We start from the raw sequence: 23,657 nt of genomic DNA, 5'->3' as shown, positions 1-23,657 counted from the left end.
CGCCAGGCGTAGGCCTGTTGAAAGACCAACTGCAGTGTCATGGTTCCTAAACGATGTCCTTAAGTTGGCATCGGATATTAACAACTCAGAATGTGACTATCAATCTCTTTTGCGGAAAACTCTATTTCTAATCAGCCTAGCTTCGGGAGCTAGAATTTCAGAGTTGTCTTCTTTATCCAGGGACCCGGGTCATATTCAGTTCCTATCTTCGGGAGAGGTGTTACTTTTTCCGGATCGCAGGTTTCTTGCCAAGAATGAAGATCCTCTAGATAGGTGGGCTCCATGGAAAATTATTCCGTTCCCACAGGACCCATCCCTGTGCCCTGTGAAGACATTGCAGGATTTCCTACATAGGACTTCTATGAAATCCAAAGGGCCTCTGTTCATTAGAGAGAAAGGTGGCACCATCTCTCTGAAAGGCATACGACAACAAATTCTTTATTTCATTAAGAAGGCCAACCCACAGTCATTCCCATGGGTACATGACATTAGGGCTATAGCAACGTCAATTAATTTCTTCCAGCACATGAGCTTCGAAGATCTGAAGAAATATACCGGTTGGAAATCCCCCTCAGTTTTTAAATGCCACTATCATAAGTCTTTGGAGGACCTTAAGTTCCCGGCGGTAGCTGTAGGGAACACTGTTTCCCCTGCTACGGTCGGAAGTAGTTTGCAGTAGTTACCTTGTCTCCTCCCATCCTCCTTCCTACCAGTCTCATTATCAGTCTACCTCAACCCAGTAGCATACGTATTTTTAATACTGAGCAGATTTATGTGATATGTACATAATATTTAGTTTATAGGTGCCTTTCTCAACCTACATTGTAAACAATTTGTGGGTTTAATGCCTATCATGTCTTAAATTTAAGTCTATTACCTTTTAATTAAGGATTACAATTTATATGTATATAATATTTATTATATTGATTTATATTGTACTATGTTTTTCATTCGCACCCTTTGGTAGTTATCTTTTGATTGCTCATAGTTTTATATGTCTGTAGCTTGGTGTTTTCTCTGGTACAATTTCACGGAGCGACACGGCTGAGCCCAGAAAAGGGATTTTGACGTAGGAAAAATCTATTTCTGGGCGAGGAAGCCGTGTCGCCTAGTGAAATTCCGCCCTTATGTTTCAACTGTCCCCCACCCCTTTCAACTGTGCCACCAAGCTAGTACGCTATCTTCAGGTATGACGCTACATCCGCTACCTACGTGGCGGTAGGTAGCAAGCCATAGGACGGCTCCCCTTTTCTTGGGGGTTTTTGATGTAGGAGAGGCTAATTGGAGAGGGTGCCGTGGTAGTGAGTTTCACTCGCCCCAGAACTATACTGACACCTTTTAATGAAGGTGAGCGAGCCGGAATATTCTGGCAGGTCCAATTTAGCAGTTCTCTGGTATTATAGCAATATTTTACCTTAGAAATAGTGCTGAAGGAATTAGAAATAGTGCTGAAGGAACCTATTTCACTGGGCGACACGGCTTCCTCACCCAGAAATAGATTTTTCCTACGTCAAAATCCCTTTTTTAAATCAAATTACAGTAACTTTAATTTCATTTAAAAGTTAGCCTAATACTTAGGGAGCATGATTAGGGTCATATTTAGTGTTCAAACTCTAGAAGCAAGCATTTATTAGTCTGGAACCTTACCTCATGTAAGTTCAGGGTATTACTGTAGATGATTTGCATGGTTCATTCTCAACTCACCCTTCAAAATGCAGGTGTCATGTTGTGACTCCATCTTGGATGAGCATCATTCGGCATCTTGTTGACGAGTCCGAATCCTTCATGATCTCCTGCGCTTTGGACTGTATTGGTTGATCCACATCAGTCATTAATTTGTCCTATTGGTGTGTTGCTGTACCTGCAAAGGATCAACATCCATCATTGAGTGGTGATACCTTTGTCCACAGCTGACTTCCAGTGCTGAAGTGTCTACGGCGAGTCTTCCTCCGAGTCCTACGAGATCGTGAGGAACTCCTCTGCAGTTAGATACGTCCACTGTATGCTCTCTCAGAGCTAGCAGTGCCAGTGGCTTGATACTTTCCATCACTCCAAAAAAATATGTCGGACCGGAAGATAGATGTGGTCGCATTACAACCACATTTATTTCTTATTTCCTTCAGGTCTACCACAGGTCCTTGGAACCTCTTTTCCTTGGACTGATGGTAGATGCTCACAAGTTGTGTTTGCTTACCCAACTCCTTCAAGAGGACAAGTTGCATCTCACCTATGGTGTGCAGTTTTAGAGGTGAGAAGGATGAGAGAGTGACTGGCCTCTCCACCTTCCCCTCCCCATCCTCCTCTTCCTTCAGGTTGAGGATAGGACTCGAACTTACACTTGCTGGTCTGGCGTTTGATGGGGTAAGCTTGCACATTGAGTTTCCTATCTATTTTTCTTATCAGAATCATAGAAGCAACCATGCTCCTTCCTCTAGCAAGGGGAGGAAGGAGACTGGCAATAATGCAACCCCTTCCCAGAAATTTACATTAATGCCTGACTTTAAATATTCTTCCCAGACCTTTTTCGGATGAGTTACGATTCCTCATTTTGAAAAGGCCCAGAAGTCTTACTGTTGATCATACACCTCCTATACTCTGATCAAGTCGTCAGAGGCAGGGCACTCCAGGTGTACTGAACTGCAGTCAGTTCTAGAGGCTCACTTACATTCCTCCACCAATCAGTGAGTCATCCTAATGTAAAGGACCAAGGGTTTTTATATTGTGTAGGAACAAATCACAATTTTTTAAAGTAAATTGTATTTTTCCGAACTATACAACCCTGTGGTCCTTTACAGTAATGCTCACCTCATGCCACCCCTCAATATAAAACCTGAGCCAAAAGGCAAAGTGGAGTGTTTACATCCAGGCAGGTGGGCAGACACCTATCAGAAAATAGTTACTGCTTAACAACCTTGTTCAAGATTTTAATGGCCTTATTCCAGCCTACGCTGAAAGAAATTTCTGATGTAAAAGGACCTCAGGTTTGTATATTGTTCATATGCGAACAAACCTTCGATCTTAACTATAGGATAATTTCTAGTGCCTAACTGGATCCGGTTAAAAAGCAGATGAAAGCAAGGAATCTTGTGATGTCTGGCAACGCATGTGTAGCTCGGGTGAAGAGTGGTCAAGGACTACGCAGCTACGCCAGTCTTTTCTTTGACCGCCTGGGCAAGAGTCGTGTTGACCTTCCTTGGCCTTCTCCCGGTTCATTGCCCATTTCGCTTGTGTTTAGTGTGTGTGTGTTTGGCTGATATTATGGTTTCTTCTGCTCCTTCTCGGCCTCGTCAACGTATGTGCCCCAGAATTCCAGGTTTTCCGTGTTCTCGGTATTTGGCTTCAGCAGCGACTGACCCCCACATCACGTGCAGTAGGTGTCATTCTAATTTTTGTAATATTACGAATCCTTGCATGAAGTGCCGGGCATGGCCTTAAGAGCAGTGGAAGTCGTTTTATAGCAAGAGAGAACATCGGAGGGTTTCAACGCTTCCTTCTTGGGAGGGTTTTTCGCCTCTTCCCGATGCTTTGTCTCCTGCAATATTCAACCCCCATAGTAGCATTGTTCCTGTGTCTCCTTCCTTTACTTCCATTGATTCGTCGCTGGAAGTATCAGGAAGCCACCAGGCTGATGTTTGTAATGTCGCCTCTTCTTCTTTGGGAGTTAATTTGATTCCCGAGAAGGGGGAGGTTTTTTCATCATTCTCTTTTCTTCCAGAGTCGGAGGCGTCCAAAATGGTGGTGGTTTGGAAGACGCTTGGGCTAGGGGGTCCCCCGTTCTTGGAGGGGTTGCCAGCACATTTTATGGAGGCTCACACCCCCGCCCTGGACTGGCCAGGCCATCCCCCCTCCTCCTGGCCTTGTCTTCGTGGGTAGCTGAGGTCGGCCATCTTATATTGCTCCGCCAGTGACTGCTGCCGCTTCTACAAGTCGGAGAGACACCGTGGCATCAGCCCCATTGATTACGTCACGGGATCCATCTTGCTGTATTTCTCCGCCAGTGGTGTCTGATTCCACCTCGCACTGAGGGGAAGCTGTGACATCACTCCCATCGATGACGTCTCTCACAGTCGTCTCCTCTGCTCTCCTCTCTCTCGGCAGTGACATCATCCCTGCCACCTAGTTCGCTACATCTCCCTTCCATGTCATTGGAGCCTTCTCTGGCACATCAGTCTGAGGTTATATGCCAGGCAGTGCTTCAGAGGTTGGACTCTGTTTTGGATGTCGAGTTGGCTGCCTTATTGGTTGGGAGGACTGGTAGGAAACGGGTTGGTTTGTCCCCGCCTCCTGCGAAGAGTTTGCATAAGAAACCAGTGCTGTCTTCCTCTCCCTCTTCCCCCTCTATGCCCCATCGGAGTATCAAGTGTTGGAAAGCTAAGGACTTTGCCCTGTCTTCGCCTAAGAGGGAGGAACAACATGGATGTGTTCTAGAGAGTGTTCGTGTTTCGGGCAGTGTTAGTGTTCCTTCTCCTGTGCAATCTGCAGGGGATCCTTTGTCCTCTGCTTCGAATCATGGGGGTGTTACAACCTCCCCGTCCGTGTGCATCGCCAGCATGTTGCAACCTCCCCCGTCCATGCACATCGCGAGTATTTTGCAACCTCCCCTGCCCGTGCACATGATGTAAGCGCTCCTTCTTCTCCAAGGTCTATTCGTCACCATAAGGATCTCAAGGCGCCTGTCAAGAGGTCGAAGGTAGTGAGCACGGAGTTGGTGCAACAGGAGTGTTTGCCTTCCTCTCTCACTGGGGCTTCCAAGAGTTCGACTCTGGGGGATTCTCCTTCGATCTCGAGTGTTCAGGATTCCCCCCCCATCTCACATTCGTATGTCTGCCACGCCCGTGACCATTCACGGACATGTTAATGAGTCATCTATTGGGGTAAGTGATGTTCCTAGTGTTATAGTGGGTTCATCTTGGAAGCTGATGCATGGACCCAGCCCAGACAGGTTAGTTGGGGTTTCGGGCTGTTTGGCTACTAACCCTTCCATTAATTTTAGTGGGGAAGGTGCCTTAGAGGAGCCTGCACATCCTTCTTGTTGTCGGTCTCCGTTGCTGGAGCAGGAGGAGGGAGACACGCAAGAGTTTTTGTCCTCCTTTTCGGAAGTTGTTGATCTCATTCATGGGTTTGACAATTTGGAAAGTAGGACTCAGGCTCAGTCCGTCTTACACTCCTTCTTGCTTGGAAGCCTTAGTGGGAGCTACTAAGGATCCCAAATCATCTCTTCCGCTTCCTTTGTTGGGGCACATTCAGTCGGTCTTGCAGAAGGTTAACGCCTCTGTTTTGGACAGGGACGGTTCGCTTTGCTCTAGGGGGTCTACCAAGCTACTACCCCCACCTCTCACGAGACATAGGAAGTACTATGCTATGAGCTCTGCTTTTTTGACGTTGCACCATCTTAGCCCAGATGGAGGAGGCCCTTTCTTCCAACTCCATCCCAGTCCTTTTGCTATTATGCTGTGCACCCAATTGCTGAATTTCCAGTGGTTTTTGAATAAGCACAGCCTCCCTCCTACCTGATGAGTCTCACTGGTTTGCTGAGGGTCAGCTACCCCGCCTTCCTCTGAAGCCTCTTCCTCTGCCGGATGCTCTTCCGCCAGCTCTGCGGAAAGCTCCTCTGGCTCGGCTACCTCTTGCGAACCGGTTATACCCATGAAATACCCCCTGGTTCTCATAGGAGGCATTAAAGGCCGGGGAAGAGGTAAAATTGGCCGAGCTTTGAGGCTGCTGAGAGGGTTGGCTCTGCAGCAGCATGAACTGTTGTTGAGGCTGAGCCTTTGAAGTGGACGGTTGGTTCAGCTGGCCTACTGGAACCGCCTGGACCATTGTTTGAGGTTGGGTAGTCTGGAAGGGCTGGAACCTCCTTGCTCTCTTCTTTCCCCTGGGCTGGGCTCCAGAAGATTCAAATCTTCTCTTGGGGATCAGGCCCCATCGAACTCGCAAGCTCTGGTTAACCCTGGCTGCTTGCCCCAGGACTCCGTTCACTACGGTCTCAGGGAACAGGTTCGCACCACAGATCGAAGCCTTGATGAGTCTGTTTGGCTCATGGTGAATAGAAGCATCAGCCAAGACGTGGTTTCCGCAGTTCCTCCTGGCTACAGCAAAGTCATATACGTCACACTGTAAGGTGTGAAGTAATGACTTCGTCAGGATCTTGAACAAAGTTTCGTCCGTGTAGACCAGGGTCGTCATTTCCGCTACAGTGGCGGAATTGATAGACCTACACAAGCGACATCTGGCTTCGTATTCTGCTTTTACCAGTGCTTCTGGGAGTCTAGGCAAGCGCTCGCTAAAGAGCGTCGTCACACAATCCTGGCTCAACTTCCCTACTGAGAATGTTGCCGGGGGCATCCACCCAACACTCCGTTCCTCCCTGGAGGAGCATGGATGGTAAATCCTTCTCTCTGATCTGAGGCATGGGTTTGTCCTCTGCTGCTGCCTGGAGTGTCAGCTCTACCACCTTAGAGGTACATGGAATGGGAGTGTCATGAGGCACCACAAACATGGTGAAGGGACTCTTGAGGCGAGTCAGCTTAGTATTTGTACACTCCCATTCAGTTAAAGTTTGAACCCAGGCTGATTGAGCTTGGTCTCTGGGGAAGATGACCGTCTCCTTTGGTACTTTGTCCTCTCGGATCAATGCCTCCTCCGTCAGGCGTACATATCCTGAAAAGGGGAATTGGAGACCCGGCGGGAAGAACTCAAAGTCTTCCACTGGCCGGGTTCCACACCCCTCAATTGTCAACATGCCCTCTGAGAAGGGGGCATGTGCTGCTAACCCTCCAAGGGTTGTTGTTCTTGAAGGGTGGCAGTTTCGAGGCGTCCATTACTGCCAGAGGTTGCTGTGGTTGTCCGGACTGGAGGACTCCCTGCATCAGGGTCTCTTGGTTCTCCAGTCTTTGTGCCAAAGACTGGATCGATTGGCCTGATGTCTCCAGACTCGAGACCAGCTGGGCTGAGATCTCCTGGAACTTGGATTGAACCAAGTTCCCCATCTCTAGCATCAGCATGCTGGAAAATGCTGCCAGGTCAAAACCCGAGTCCTGGGATCTGGGTTTAGCCACTTTTGCCCTCGATCCCTGCCTAGGTGCGGCAGCCATCAGTTTGGGGGCTGATGACGAACCGGAACAGCTTTCCCTAAGGAACTTCGGTTTGGAAGGCTTAGGGAGGGACTTAGCAATAGACCTATGGGTGTCTATCTTAGCTTTAACTTTAGGGATTACCGACCCCGACTTGCCCCTAGAAGTCGTAGGCCTCTTGGTAAAAATCCCTGAAAAGAAGAAGAAGAGGAATGAGACGGGCTAAAGGAAAGCACTTTAGCCCATGTACCAACTGCCTCACTTACTCCCTTATCTTATCATGGGCTTGAGGTCCAGATTGATCGCTGCAACCTCTCCGACTACTTCACCCCCCAAACCCTCCAGGTCTTCCGCCAGTATGGCCTGAGTTTCTTCCCGGATCCTGGCGATGATCAGGGCCGCCAGGTCCACCGATACGGCTGCTGACATCTTTGCGTTAGAGTAGATGAGGGAGCACAACTCTTCAGAAAGCAAGTAGGGCTGTTTGCCCTGCATTGCGGCCAAATCCTCCTACCCAGATCTTGAGGGTGGCGAGAGCCGAGTCCTTGACAGCCTGGGGGTTCTGGAAGAGATAGTTACTTTTAAATTCTAACCTTAAGTTAATTTATGACTATCTCAATATTGTCTACAGAATTTTCCAATATCTCATTCAATGAGCTGGTACCTACCGTGTCAGTAGTGAGCTCCAGCACCAAATTGTAGCAGATCTCACACCCATCTGGATGCCAAACCACCAAATCGTCCACTTGGACCGCACAGCCTGCATGAGTGCGGCACACTTCATGTCCACACGGCTGCTGCAAGATTGCAGTACAGGCTGTCTCTTGACAGCGCACCATCTGTAGGTTAAAAAATGATACATGAGTATCACTATATGGACCCGTCAGAGATGTATCCGGCAGAGCATGCACTAAGTTAATATTGATACCAGGGTATCGCTACATGTAGACCCACCGGAGGTGACTCCAGCGGAGCATGCATTACTACATTATGATCGCCGTAACCATTCCGGTGGCATGCAATATATATAAGACAATCATTTTCATCCTCTCCCGTCAGCTTTCCGGCCCCGTTTTGCGTTCTCCTCATAGATTTTAATCTATAATTTTTAGGCTTGGTACCAACAGAACAGGGAAAAGGTTAACCCTGGCCTGAATCCGCCAGCACCGGAGAGGCTTTCTTAGTTACACTAGGATCGCCTCTCTTAGCTCATGTCTGCCGTCACTGGAGTGGGGCACAGAGGTACAATGGTAAAACGGGGGAGAAACTAGGGAAGAGGAAACACTGTGCTTTGGTCCTAGGATAACCGTCGGGGTAGAAATGCCCGGCATAGTAAATCAACCAAAAGCATAAAACAACTTAAAATTAAATAAATTACTGTGCCGGAGCACTGCATCTACAACCCCTTCCAGGCCCTGTTCCCATTCCATAATATCTTCCTCTATCCCTGGGTCCAGTTGAGGGATCGAAACAGGGAAAAAAGGTAAAACCTAGGCCTGAATCTGATCATATGAGGGATCGTGTTTGTTATATGCATAACTGAACGAGATCTAGCCGGATCCCGGACCCGCCGGGGCGGAAGGATAGAAGGTGGATTGGGGACTGGGGATAGTAAAGGCGAGACTGAGGTAGTACGCGGTGTATACTATCCTGACGAGCCGGGTGGTCTACCAGGGCTCTCCTGGGTGGGCACCCCCGTACCACCCCCACTACATAAGGCGAGGAGTACCACTCCTCCGACTGAACCCCCCACCTTCCCCTGCGAGAGGGGAAGGGGCTCGGATGGCTACCTGAGGTAGCGACTAGCGAGCTGAGTCACCCACCAAGTGGGATGGGGGGAGGGAGGCCGTCTCGAGGAGTGGCTCACTCGTGATCAGTTGTACACTACAACCGGCCAGGTGGAACACCTCCTGGTAAGACGTGGATCCAACTGATCACAGGGACAGCCGGCTTATAGGCCGACTGTCCACTAAGTACAATACAACGATACGATATATCATATGATAAAAAACACAATATAACAACCCTGGCGTGAGAGGGGATAAAGGAATGAGGAGAAGGAGGGGGATAGGTGCGTATACTGTTCTAATGAGCGGCTAGCCTAACCTTCGCACAATCGGAACGATCTGGTCAGGTCGGCCAGGGAGGCTCTGAGCAGCTAGCCTAACCTTCCAAAAACATAATTTTAATCACGACAGGGTGGCTCAAGGGACAGAAACGAAGGCCTATAGAGGCCATATACCCCTCTACAATGAAATCCCGGCCTGGTCCCGTAAAGGAGGAATCCTCCTCCTAGACGACCAAGGGAAGGGAGAAGGCTACGTTCCCCATCCAACGAATCGGAGGAGAGAAGCCTATACAGTTAGGAAAAGGGAATCCCGGCCTAGCCTACTTCCCAAACCTATAAGGTCTAAGCAGGTAGGCTAGTATAACCCTCACGCCAAAATAGAAATCATAAAAAGTCAGAATCTATAATAAACTCGTAAGTTTTGGAGTAACTGCTAAAATCAATATCAACGCGACTACAATTAGTATGGATGACCAATTGAAAGTCGTCATGAATAAAAGTTACGGGTAGCAATGCATGTAATGGCTGACTCGGGAGCGGTGCATGGGGGCTCCCGTTATATAAACAAAGCCTAAAACATATTTATGATTAAAATCGCTACCTTAATGATAACATATTGATAATTGCAGTACTTAACTTAGTTCCAGAAGATTCCTGACGCTCAGACATCTTAATTAAATTCAAAATAAGGGCTTCCAAAGAAAACACGTGTAAACACAGTAGAGCTATAAAAAGGAATGATGATGGAGGCGCTAGTTGAAGCAGTAGCGGGCAGTAGATGGCTTTGGTACAGCTCCTCGTTGGAACGGGAGAAATTGACAAAGGAAGAGACTAAATGGCAGGGGACCTCTGGTAGTGGTTTCACTCGCCCCAGTTTTATACAGACACCCTATACAGGGGTGAGCGAACCAGGTTTATCCTGATATAATCCATGTAGCTTTTTCTCTTGTATATTTAGCAATATTTATACCTTAGAAATGAGTGCTATAGGATCATTTCACAGGGAGACACAGGTTAGGCCCAGAAAAAAGGTTTCTGTCCATGGAAAATTTTTTTTAATTTTGTTTGCATGATTCATCCTTTCTTTATTTTTTTTTCATTTTTGTCCTAAATACATACAAATACATACATACATACACAGTATTTTTTTAAGTAATTTGCAAATGTAAGGTGCATTGATATTATTAGAAATACAGTATATTTGGATAATGCCTTATAATAACCTTTTCCCCTACAGACTTACAGATGTAAAATGAGTCTCAAGAAACATCATGGTAGAGAACATATGCATTTACGACCCTATCAATGTGAACTGTGCCATAAGGATTTTTACAGTAAAGGAGATTACAAGTGTCACATGAGGTAAGTTCTTTTTCTTCATTTTCTTGGAAAATACATACATGGACTGGTAAAAGTTATTTTTAAGTTTTGTATTACTTATTACATAGTTGTATGCCCAATACAGGTGAACTAAAGCTTTTTGTATGAATTAAAACCAGGAAAACATGATGTTATGAAGACGCACTCTTGAGATGTTCTAGCTTATTCTGTTTTTTATGCTGTAGCTCCAGTCATTGATTTGGGATCAAGTGATCAGTAATTTAAACTTTAGTTAAGCTTTCTTGGGATGCATAGCTGATTTGCCTTTAATTGATGTTACAGTACTTCAGTGATAATGGGAAGAATGTCAACAATCCAGTGTTGTGTTTTGTGTTGATTAAAAAACTTCCTTCCCTAAAAATGGAATAATTTGTCTATACATACTACATTGATGATTGACAAGTTATTAAATTGCACATGCTGATGCAACATAGCAGCTCTCTTTATCAATGATTACTACAGTAACTATATAGTAATGTCCATCTGATTTTCAGGGTACATAACAAAGAGCATCCTTACATTTGTTTTGCTTGTGGACGAGACTTTGCTCACCTTTCCCATCTTCACCGACATGAAAGAATTCATACTAAAGAGAGACCGCATAAATGTCCGGTGAGTTATTTGTATTCAAGAAAACTTATTTATATTTGACTTCACAATATGTATATTAATAAGGGGGAGGCAACACTTTAAGGGGATTTGTAATGTTTAGTGTCCATAGAAACTATACTCAAGTTTGCTGTGCCTTTGAATTCAGTTGAAATCAGATGACCTGATCATCAAATCATAATTTATTAATTCATGAAGTAATAATATGTTCATTTTAGTTGAGATGTTTGTTCATATACATGTGTGTGGATAAATTTTGTTACTCACTGCTATTCATCAGCTTGGTATATTGATGGTATTTCCAGCCAGAAGTTTCCACCAAGTTCTTGAATTTTTTTCCCCTGAAAGCCTTCAGCAGATGGCCTTGCCAGTGTTTGGGGTCAGTGATGCTTTTTTGTTTGAGATCTTGGGTCCCAATACCATTTCTCGTTTCAAATGAAAAGAAAAATACATCACTAGAGACTTAAAATTTCTGTTTTTTGTGGAAGGACATGTTTTCTTATTTTCCCTACCACCTGTATTCGTTTGTTTTTTTTTTTCCATTTTGAATGACAAGATCTTTTCATTCTTTTGCAGTTCTGCCCAAAGGAGTTCATTCAGCATGTTACACTGAGGATTCACCTTAAGAAACATGAGAAAGAGCATGAAGCTTTGCGTGAAAGTACTGGTCCAGAAGGCAATGTTGAAGTCAGTTTAAACCTTGGTCATGATTTGCCTGAGGATGCCTCACAGATAACCAACAGTGTTCCAGAAACTATGGCTGATACTTCTGGTTCAAGCTTAATTACCAGTCATAATAGTAGAAACTCTATCAGAGACAACCTTAGTGATCCAACTAGTTCAGATGTTAGATTAGCACAAAATTTAGTTGGAAGTGTAACAACACCAGAAGGCATATCTGTTGAGGGATTTCCTGCCGGAACAATAATTCTGGCACAAAGTGAAAATGAAGAAACAGGTACCACATATCAGTTTACTAGTGATCCAAGCACAGTAGTAACAGGTATGGATGGTGACTGCATAGCAATATTTGTACAAGAAAATCTGAATTAAAATTAAAATTTTAATTTATTTCTCTTTAATGTCTTCCACAAAATATAAAAATCAGCATATGACTTGTTAAACTTATAATGTTGAACTGTCATGTGGATGTATTACTCCTACTCTCCTATTTTTATGTAACAGTTCAAAGCAGGAAAAGGGTATCCAGACAGTTTGTCTATTGGACATTATGCCTATGGACAGTTTACGTACTAGAGAACAACTGTTTCATAAACTACTGAGGGTTTTCTTAATCATTATCAACTCAGTGTGTACCTACAGCTAGCAAAGAAGTGGTATATTTACCTATTTTCAATAAGTTCTGTTAAAATGGTCTGTTAAAATGGACAAATAAAAATAAATATATTTATTTATATAGTACACAATCCTTTATCCAAAATCCTTGGGGCCAGATGTGTTTTGGGTTTTGGATTTTTTCAGATTTCAGAACTGTGGGGTCAGGAGCATAATCAAACATCACCTCTGCGGCTAAAACATATTTTTTTCCTTTTTTCATTAGAGTTTTTCATTCACTAAAATTTATTATCAGTTACATCAATATACTATTAAAGGAATATGAGATAATTAAGAAAATCAATAAGATAGTGGGTTAAGACCATATGTTCACCAACATATTTTACAGTAAAAAAAAATCTGTAGAATGCAAAAACATACATTATCAAAATAACTGTAGTTCAATCTGTGAATTTTAACAATAAGTAAGGCTATAAAATATATTTCATCATATTGATCTTACACAGGGATGTTCTTTATTGCTATTAAAGTCATCATCAGGTTGCAGGTGTGCATTTGAGGACAGTCTGGAAACATGATTCGCGAGTGATGACACATCACTACAACAGACTGCGTGGAATTCTTCATACCAATACAGGCGGTCCCCGGGTTACGACGGGGGTTCCGTTCTTACGACGCGTCGTAACCCGAAAATCGTCTTAAGCCGGAACAACGTTCTTGAAAACATGTCCACAGGGAAAATTTCACTACTAATTTGCAATTTTTCTTAGGGCCGTATCTCTAAAATTATCACTAATTTACTTTTTTCATGTGCAACACTGTGTATTCACAAATTACTGTATATTTTCATTAAAATACAAGAGAGAGAGAGAGAGAGAAATAACTCCTTAGGTTTCAATAGATTGAAATGAACGTCTGTAGGCAACTTTTTCCCCCTCCCATAAATACATATATTTCTCCAGAGAAGAGAGAAAGAGAGGACTGTGCAATTATGTTTGTCTGTCTATCAATTCTTTTGCTGAGAGCGAGAGAGATAAAAGGAAGAAATAGAAACACCAAATGTATGACAAGTATCTTGTGGAGAGAGAGAGAGAGAGTTGTTTAAAAGAGAGAAATGGAATGATTATTGTATTTAAAATACTCAGATATGAATTTTGTACTTATAGTATTATTATTGGAAAATATTAATGATAAACTTATTACATACACGTCCATGAAAATGATCTCATCTCAGTGAGAGAGAGAGAGAGAGAGAGAGAGAGAGAGAGAGAGAGAGAGAGAGAGAGAGAGAGAGAGAGAGAGAGAGAGACAGACAGACAGAGATTACATAAAAAAAAACCATTAAATTCGTTGACCATTGTATGGCATTGTTAAGCTTGAGTGTCACTCGAGTGGAGGTGGGGAAATTGATACAGAAAAAGACAAAGGGAAGAATTTTCTTTTGAAATTATTTATCGTATTATTACTACTTCTATTATTATTATTATTATTATTATTATTATTACTATTATTTGAAAATATAATAAACACGTGCATTCTACCATAAAAATTCTCTCATCTCAGAAATCAAGAATTAAGGAAAGGAATGGATCCTTACAAGTGAAATGGAAAAGGTCATTTTCATCTCTTTAAAAATACGACCATTATGAATTTTGTAATTAAAGTTTTATTATTATTATTATTATTAAATAACTGAAATTATCAATAAACATTTTACATATTAGTACCATAAAAATTCTTTCATCTCGGTAAAAGTGTGTTTATCTCTCTTTGTTTATAACGCTTCCAGCGAAAGAGAGGGAGGGCGTTACCACTATGACTCATTATATCTTGTGTGGCAAAAAGAGAGAGAGAGAGAGATAGTTAACCTTAATTAAAAGTGACATGGATAGATTAGTACGTATTGTATTTCTTTAAAATACTATCACATATGAATTTTGTAATTACAGTTATTATTATTATTATTTGAAAGTATTAAAAACAAATAGTACAAGTACATAAAAAATCTCGAGTCTCAGTAAATGAGAGAGAGAGAGGGGGGAAAATGTCAGGACCACTGATTGCAACACTGCAGCTCTCCCCCAGCTCTTCCCCCTTTTGGCTGTCACAGAACATGATATATATCTGACAGTTTTAGTACCTGGAAAGGTTACAGAGAAGACTGGGATTTCCTTCAACAGAGAAGACTGGGATTTCCTTCATTCTTCGATAATATAAGATAAAATCTTACTAATTCACTATGGCATTTTCTTTAATGAATTGATATTATTGCTGTATAAATTAATATTAATATTTGAAAATAGTAAATCATTTATTTATCATACTAAAAAACATACATCTTTGTAGTATAGAGAGAGAGAGAAAATTATAGTGATTATTTTCTTGGAAAATACAAAGAGAGAGAGAGAGAGAAACTGTGCTAAACTATAAAGGATTCTTATCTTATCATAATATGTGTTTTTTTAAAAGCGTCGAAGCGTCAGCGTGTAACCCAGGGCGGATTTTTTCAATTAATATTTAAGAAAAAGCGTCGTAACCTCGAAACGTCGTAAGCCGGACCCGTCGTAACCCGGGGACCGCCTGTATATGTATTAAAGTTAAAATTATTGTTAAATTCTTGTTTTCATGAATAATTATATAAAGTAAATTACTGAGTAATTTTTTTCATTTGCAGTCAAATAGTCACGATCATGGCAACATTCAAACTTAGTGCCATACACACAATTTAGGATCAAAATATGTCTATAAATACAACAAAAGCACAGGGCTATCATTGGCTAACAGCTCTCCATGGCAACCAGCCAGCCAATCAGCTTTTAGCTGCATTTTGTCGGAGAAAGAACATTTTGCTCACGTGAAGCTAACAGTGATGTAACAGTGTGTGTTTTGAATACAGTATGTAATTTTTAATAGTGTATGTATTTTACTGATTACATGAAAAATAATTAATTCCTTCTCATTACTTTGAGAGCAAAATTGTTGGTTCAGAGATTCTTCAGCAAAAAAATTATATTACCTAACTGCATTGACATACCTTCAAAACAAAATTCATCTCTTTAATCTCTCGGGGAATGTTAATCCATTTCTATTTACTTTCACATTCCTATCTAATACATCTGAATACCATTTGTTTGTTGGGATCTCTGCTGTACGTTTCCTGCTGTAGGTCGAATAAAGAATTTGCTATCAATCTAGCTGACCTATAAATAAAATGTTCTAATTTGACTGTTTTATAATTTCAAGACACTTTTGCTGCATCAGTGTACTCTTAAACGCACTCGTGGTTTATTTGTAGCAATAACTACATCCTTCTCTTTTTTTTTTAACATGATAACCTTATTTGCAGCACACTTCACTGTGAATTATATACTGTACTTATATATAGGCAGTCCCCAATTATCGGCAGCCTCAGTTATCAGCTATCTGGTTTTATGACACTTGTATAGCTCTGAAAATTAGCAATTTTTGGTGAAAAAAATATCATTATCATATATAAATAATGCGATATATGATAACGCAAAAAAAAAAAGTCAAATATAATTGTATTCAAATCGCGCTGTGCGGAAAACGGTTAAAGCTAACGAGTAACTTTTATTTTCGTTGTATTGTACACTAAATTGCAATCATTTTGATATATAACACATTGTAAAACGATCAAAGCAACACAGAAAAAATATTATCACAAAATGATGCATGAATTCGTAAGGTGCAGACGTAAAAAAATGTTTTTTCCAAAAATTCACCGTAAATCTAAATATTGTTCTAGAGACTTCCAATTTGTTTCAAAATGAGGACAAATGATTGAATATTACGATACTGTAAGATTTTTAGCTTAGAATTGCAGTTTTCGACAATTTCGGACAAGTTAAAGTTGACCGAATGTCGAAATTTTATATGTATTTTTTATATGCAAGTATTTCGAAAATGAGAAAAGCTACAACCTTCAAATGTTTGTTTTTGTATTCTGCATGAAATTGCGCAAATTTTCATATACGAAACTTTATAAAATGCCTAATATGAAAATGAGCAAATATTAGGAGAATGCGACATACACATTTCGAAGATTTGCGGCCGCGAATCGGCGCACGGAGGGAAGGAAAAAGTTTTTTTCATAAATTCACCATAAATCTAAATATTGTTCTAGAGACTTCGAATTTGTTTTAAAGTGAAGATAAATGACTGAGTATTACTAGACTGTAAGAGTTTTAGCTTACAATTGCGTTTTTCGACCATTTCGGTTGAGTCAAAGTTGACCGAACGTAGTTTTTTTTCTATTTATCGTAGTTTATATGCAAATATTTCGAAAATGAGAAAAGCTACAACCTTCAAATATTTATTTTTGTATTCTGCATGAAATTGCGCACATTTTCATATATGAAACTCTATAAAACGCCTAATATGAAAATGAGTAAATATTAGGAGAATGGGACGTACGCATTTCGGAGATTTGCGGCAGCGAATCGGCGCGCGGAGGGAAGGAAAAAGTTTTTTTCATAAATTCACCATAAATCTAAATATTGTGCTAGAGACTTCGAATTTGTTTTAAAGTGAAGATAATGACTGAATATTACTAGACTGTAAAAGTTTTAGCTTACAATTACGTTTTTTGACCATTTCGGTAGAGTCAAAGTTGACCAAACATGGTTTTTTTTCTCTTTATCGTGATTTATATGCAAATATTTCGAAAATGAGAAAAGCTACAACCTTCAAATATTTTGTTTTGTATTTTGCATAAAATTGCGCATATTTTCATATCTGAAACTCTATAAAACACCTAATATGAAAAGGAGCAAATATTAGGAGAATGCGACGTACGCATTTCGGAGATTTGCGGCCGAGAATCGGTGCGTGGAGGGAAGAAAAATGTTTTTTCAAAAATTCACCATAAATCTAATTATTGTTCTAGAGACTTTGAATTTGTTTTAAAGTGAAGATAAATGATTGAATATTACTAGTCTGTAAGAGTTTTAGCTTACAAATGCGTTTTTCGACCATCTCAGTTGAGTCAAAGTTGACCAAACGTAGTTTTTTTCCTATTTATCGTGATTTATATGCAAATATTTCGAAAATGGGAAAAGCTACAACCTTCAAATATTTTTATTTGTATTCTGCATGAAATTGCGCACATTTTCATATATGAAACTCTATAAAACGCCTAATATGAAAAGGAGCAAATATTAGGAGAATGCGACGTACGCATTTCGGAGATTTGCGGCAGAGAAGGGAAGAAAAAAGTTTTTTTCAAAAATTCACCATAAATCTAAATATTGTTCTAGAGACTGAATTTGTTTTAAAGTGAAGATAAATGATTGAATATTACTAGACTGTAAGAGTATTAGCTTACAAATGCATTTTTCGACCCTCTGGGGTTCTAGTACAGGTTCTTAGGTACTTTATTTTGCTAGGATCATAGACAGTATATGCAACCCATGTTCAAGGAAAGCAGGCACAAAAAACACTCCAGAAAAACTTAACAGTATTTATTACAAAACAGAAATAACTTAAATCAGCCTTGCGGGTTCAAGTAAAATACATACAACAATACAGCTTTAAGCAAGAGGACTAAATACCAGGTCCTCAACGAGCCACAAGGCACCCTAAAGCTAATCATCTAGCCCTAATAGAAATTCAGAGGAGGAGAACAAATACTTCATAAATCAGTGAGGATCCAAATATAAGCCGGCCAAAACTATCCTAAATAATAAAAGGCTGAAGGAAGTGGAAGATATCAAAACAAGGAAAACCTTAAATTTACCTACCTAGCCATATAACTAAAGATATGGAATACTATCCACCAATAAGCAGTAAACAATAATGGCAACAATAAGCTTCTAATATAAACAAGTAAAACCTATGACAAAGTATATGTATATAAATATATTAATATATATATATATTTATTATTATATATATATATATATAATATATATAGAATAATATATAATATATGTATTGCACGTACACTGACAGTTCCAATCCTTACTTCGGGGATGAACAACTGAAGACGGGTCGAACTAGGAGTCTATAGCGAGCACCCAAACTGCTACTAAAGAGATGGACACGATCGCCAGGAAAAAGGGGTATAAGGCTGCTCGAAGGAAATAACAGCTATACTACTGTCTTACCTGGCGATTGCCTCCCTACGTATCTCCTCACGAGCCAGCGCTCACACACATCCCCGAAGAAAAGCAGAAGGACGAAGGCAGAAGTGGCAGGTGAATCCGTAATTAGTACCGGGATCCAGCGACGGTACCAATTTCCCGTGGGCTTCTCCGACGGGAATAAGGGGTAATACGAGAAGTCGCAAATAGCATACGCTTAATTCTGTGGAACCCCGTAAAGCGGACACTATGGTCGCAAGTGAACGAAGAGCCGTGATCTACAGCACCAGAGTCGCAGGTGACTAAGGCACCTACGAACGGTCGTGAGGAAAGATTCCAACAGCGCCGTTTCCAAAATACACTGCCCAAAAGGCCGTCCTCCAATAATCCAAAAAAACTGCTCAAGGGGATGGTCTGACAAGGAGCATTCCAAAGCCCGAACTTTGGCGGGCAGACCATCAACGTTCACAGTACAGCTACAAACCATCCACCGTAACTCGAAAACAAATCACAAAACAATTGTTAGAATGATAGTTCACAGAAATAAACAAGGGAGGAGGAGGCGCTCAATAACACAAAAAAAACTCTTACATAAACTAACAAGCATTTGGCTGCTTAAGCAAAAGAAACTTAAAAGTAAACAAGGCTGATTTAAACTTGATAAATAAAAACAAAAACTACGTTAATGTAATACCTTCCTCCCCCAAAACAAAAAAAATTATTCGCATAGAATACATTTTTTTTAAACCTAAGCAAAAATGCTGAAAAGTTATTAACTTAAAACATTTCAAAGTTATCAATAAACATGTAAAAAAAAAAGGACAAAGTAACTATTCCAAATCTCTGGAAATAGATACTCAGCAAAATAATAACATAATATACAGAATAACCATAGTCACAAAGTAAACTTACCAAAATAGGCAACCGGGACCCTCAGAATAGACTGCCCCCACAGTTCCTTAAGCTTACTGCTAAAAACCCTCCTATCATCTAGCTGGGAGGGAGAGTCTACAAAGGCTAAGAAATACTAACCACTAAAGTCCTAATGAAGTTCAGGTCTAACACAAACTAAGCTAAGGCTGAATACTCATACACACAACCTCTCGTACCACGCACTTACCACAAAAGTTTTTTATAGAACCCGAGGAAAAAAAAAAAACGAGAAGGGCGAGGGGAGCAGAGGAAAAACTCACGACTACATCCGAGAGAGAGCATCAGGAATACGGTTATCAGAACCTTTAACCGTTAAACTTAAGTTTTATCACCAGCTATGAAACTCCCGTCGTAACTGCAAGGGCCCAAACGCAGAAAATCCTCTGATTGGAACCCTTCATCCATTCAATGAAGACAAGGGGATTATGGTCGGTCCAAATCTCTATGGGATAAGAAAAATTTGTTACATAGGGCTTAAAGTGGAGTAACGTACGAACCAGGGCCAAGGCCTCCTTTTCGATAGTAGAGTATTTTCTCTCGGCCGCTAAAAGTTTCTTACTAAAATAAGATATGGGACGAACTTCTCCAGCCTCATCTCTCTGAAAGAGGACTCCTCCAATTCCAACGTCACTAGCGTCAACAGCAATAATAAATGGTTTCTGAAAATTAGGAGACATTAGAATAGGATTGGACACCAACATCAACCTAAGCTTTATGAAAGACTCTTCACACTGAGGTGACCACTCAAATTTCCGACCTTTTTCCAATAGTTTAGTAAGTTCCAGACAAACCTACGATAATACCCCATCATACCCAGGACTCTCCGGACCTCTCTGACATTGCACGGTCTCTTCAAATTTACAATGGCCTCTATATTGGCTTGTTTGGGGGCTACTGAACCCAAACCCACTTCATGGCCCAAATAGCATACTCTGGCCTTACCAAAGTCACATTTACCAAGGTTCACAACAAGACCGGCAGCTCTCAAGGCTTCAAACACTTTTTTTAACCTTACCATATGCTTCCGCCAGTTCGTTGCTGTGAACCACCAAATCATCTATATATATTTCCACCCCTTCCAAGCCACAAATGACCCTATTCATTAGTTGCTGGAAGGTGCAAGCTGCATTTTTCATCCCAAAGGGCATCACTTTACACTCGTAAAGCCCAAAAGGAGTTACAAAGGCAGAAATTTCACGGGCTCGATCAGACAGGGGAACCTGCCAGTACCCTTTCAACAAATCCAACTTTGTTATAAACTTGGAGGACCCTATCTGATCGAGACAATCATCTATACGAGGTAAAGGGAAGGAGTCATTTTTAGTATGAGTATTTACCTTATGATAGTCTACGCACATTCGGAACTTTCCGTCAGGTTTCTTGACGAGGACAACTGGAGAACTCCATGGACTTACCGAAGGTTGAATGAGGTCGTGCCCCTAAGGACGCCCACATGCTTCCTAGGGGTAACCAAAGGCATACGCTGTGTTCCTAAAACACTTTCAGCCACACGTGGCCGCACAGAACGGCTTTGAGGCGCGGGGTCATGCTGGGTGCTTGGCCCCTCGCCAGCATCCAGGTCCAAAACTCGCCTTACACGATCCCTTCCGACTGGTAAAACGCGCCTTTCGCAGTCCACACGTCATTGAGACATATCTAGGAATGTCCTGTAGCAACACAAATGCTCTGTCTCGCACAAGTCCAGAAAAACACGCTTCTGACGAAAGATCGCTCTCGGATGATGCGCTACTGATGCTGGCTGGAGCGAGAAGAAGGGATATCGCGCATGGGCACTTGGGTCACGCTTCAAAACAAAACAAGGCCTTGATCCGTGAACTCCCAGCATCCCCCAAGGCGCGTGATTCAAAAGTTTTAGGCTGGTAGGCCTATAAGTATTTTTCTGCGAATTTTAAAAAAAACTTTTGTATGTCGACGTAAAATACGTCCAGTCGGCACCCGAGAGACAATTTATCTCGACGTAAAATACGTCCAGTCGGCGTTTAAGGGTTAATATTCTCTTTGACTCTTATGTTGCCTGGCAATCTTACAAATAGCTCCGTTTTCCACTTCTTTGTCTAGTAACTTACTACCAGTAATAACGAATTTTCTTTGGGATTTGTATTGATACCTGTTAATGTGGATACTTTTACGGTCATCAGAGACCTGGATAGGTTCACTCATTGTTATAATGCCATGGATAAAAAAGTTTGTACAGCTGACTCTTTTGAATTCCATAAAAATATCAGCGAATTCATGTGGGTTAAATCTAGTTCTTAATGGCTTTCTCCCTCCCATATTTGGATGTTGTCTGAATTTACTTTGCCGTTGTGACAAGTATAATTTCACTTGCAGGCTGATTAACGGAACCTGGTTACAGTATCCTGCAGTACGAGAGTTTCACATCGCATGCCCGAACAGATCGTCTGCAACTTCAATGTGAAGGGAATAAGCACCATCATAATGGAACAAGCTTATTTCGTGGACTTCTTGGACCGACACCCGTATCCCGTTGTTAATCTCGTTTTTAATGTGGAACGCTCTGGCGGCTGTCGCAATTGCAATCGACTACAAAAGGGGCATACTTCCGACAATTACGACCAAGAGGATATTCAACTCTACGTTTGCTGGCGCAGGACTCGTGATGGGGATGAATTTATTCATCGCGAACATATTCGTATGGCATAGGATGCAGAGAACAATGTATGGGCGCAAAATAAAACGTCGGACCCTGCCCAGGCAATTTCCCCTTGTTTTTAACCATTTGGAATTGGCCATTTCATTTGGCTATAGGTGGTTGTCTGGAACTGTGTAATGGACGAAAAGTTGTTCGAACGCTAGTTAAATGTGCAGTGGCTGTATCCTCAGTCATGTATCTCATATAAAAAGTATCAGTAAAGAATCAGTATCACAATCATATATCTAAGCATGCTTTATTTGAAGAATATAGAAGTTAATCAATGAATCGAAATATATCTGTGCGTGTATGCACTAGGAATCTATTTAAAGTGCACCTAGATTAATCACTCAGATTAGTCGTTTATGTGAATCAGTTGTATTAAGTGCACATATATTGATCATAGTTATATGAACCCATATATTTATGTATAAATAAATCAGGTACCCTATAATCAATCTGTTACCTTTTATCTTACCAATAACTGCAGTTATATATGAGTTAGTATATGGGTTAACGAATCAGTTAGCATAAAAATTAATAATTTTTATCACTTCATATATGATTTTTATCAGTTAAAATATGATTTTTATCATATTAATCTTTATTTTATGCAATTATCAGGAGTACATTAGTAATTTCTGTAGCATATGTATCTTAATGAGATGAAGTGAAAAACTGTATTGGTATATATCACGTGATCACTATTATTTACGAATATCATATTATGCATATGTCTTATATCTTATTACATGAATCTGTAGTTGTGTACACCATGAATCTTGTTTTACTTATAAGTATTTTCTATATATCTATATATATTCACATAGTGTGTATCACACTCCTATAAGTCAAATGCAAGTCAAGCTTGAGTAATATTCAGTGGTTGGTTTTGTAGCCGACGGAGCATTATGTAAGTGTTACATAAGTAGAATATATGGAATGTTATTCCATATAGTATATAAAAAACTAAAACTATGATTAATTAAAACCAGTGACCCAAGAGGTCAACCAGATTGCTTGCAGGAATGTGATCAGACCAGAGACGATAAGTAGGCTAAGATGACGTGTTTAATCAGTCAGTGTCTAGTGCAGTCACCTGTGGTCATTCATTTGCTTGGAAACTTTAGTCCAAGCTTTCTGCTTGAGACAAACACCGTGACTTATAGCTCAAGCGGCCTACGTGATTTGTAATCTGTGTCATCTGTGTGTATGTTTGTTTTTCCGAGCTAAAAAAACTGTCGCTTCCTTTATGAATTGTAAACCAGATTGTAGAGGAGAAGCGATCAAGCCATCGTCATTAGAAGACCATCCATTTTTATCTGAGCTTCATAATGTAGAATCCAATCAGTTATCATCATTGGCAGACTTGTACAATTTCATCTTGTAATCTCAGAAGAATAGATGTATTTTTGTACTCAGTGTTTTCCACTAGAACCCATCATCATGAGTTTAACATATCTCCGTCGTCATAACCCAAGAAGATATTGACTTTGCAAGTTATCATCAAACCCCAAGACACT

The 23,657-nt window shown here is 40.9% G+C and overlaps 1 protein-coding gene across 1 annotated transcript in view; it reads left to right on the top strand.

The window, feature by feature from the left end:
• Positions 1-12,557, top strand: part of LOC135227007 (zinc finger protein Xfin-like) — a 42,869-nt gene extending 30,312 nt beyond the window's left edge. Inside the window, exons 3-5 of the mRNA XM_064266760.1 lie at positions 10,379-10,503; positions 11,016-11,133; positions 11,707-12,557. Coding sequence (XP_064122830.1) covers positions 10,379-10,503; positions 11,016-11,133; positions 11,707-12,183 — 720 coding nt within the window. The 3' untranslated portion in view covers positions 12,184-12,557. The remainder of the gene's footprint in view (positions 1-10,378; positions 10,504-11,015; positions 11,134-11,706) is intronic.
• Positions 12,558-23,657: the final 11,100 nt, after the last annotated feature.

The sequence above is a fragment of the Macrobrachium nipponense genome, chromosome 15 (assembly GCF_015104395.2).
Source record: "Macrobrachium nipponense isolate FS-2020 chromosome 15, ASM1510439v2, whole genome shotgun sequence".
NCBI lineage: Eukaryota > Metazoa > Arthropoda > Malacostraca > Decapoda > Palaemonidae > Macrobrachium > Macrobrachium nipponense.
Note: the sequence above shows the minus strand (reverse complement) of the source record. Positions and strands in the feature narration are given on the sequence as shown.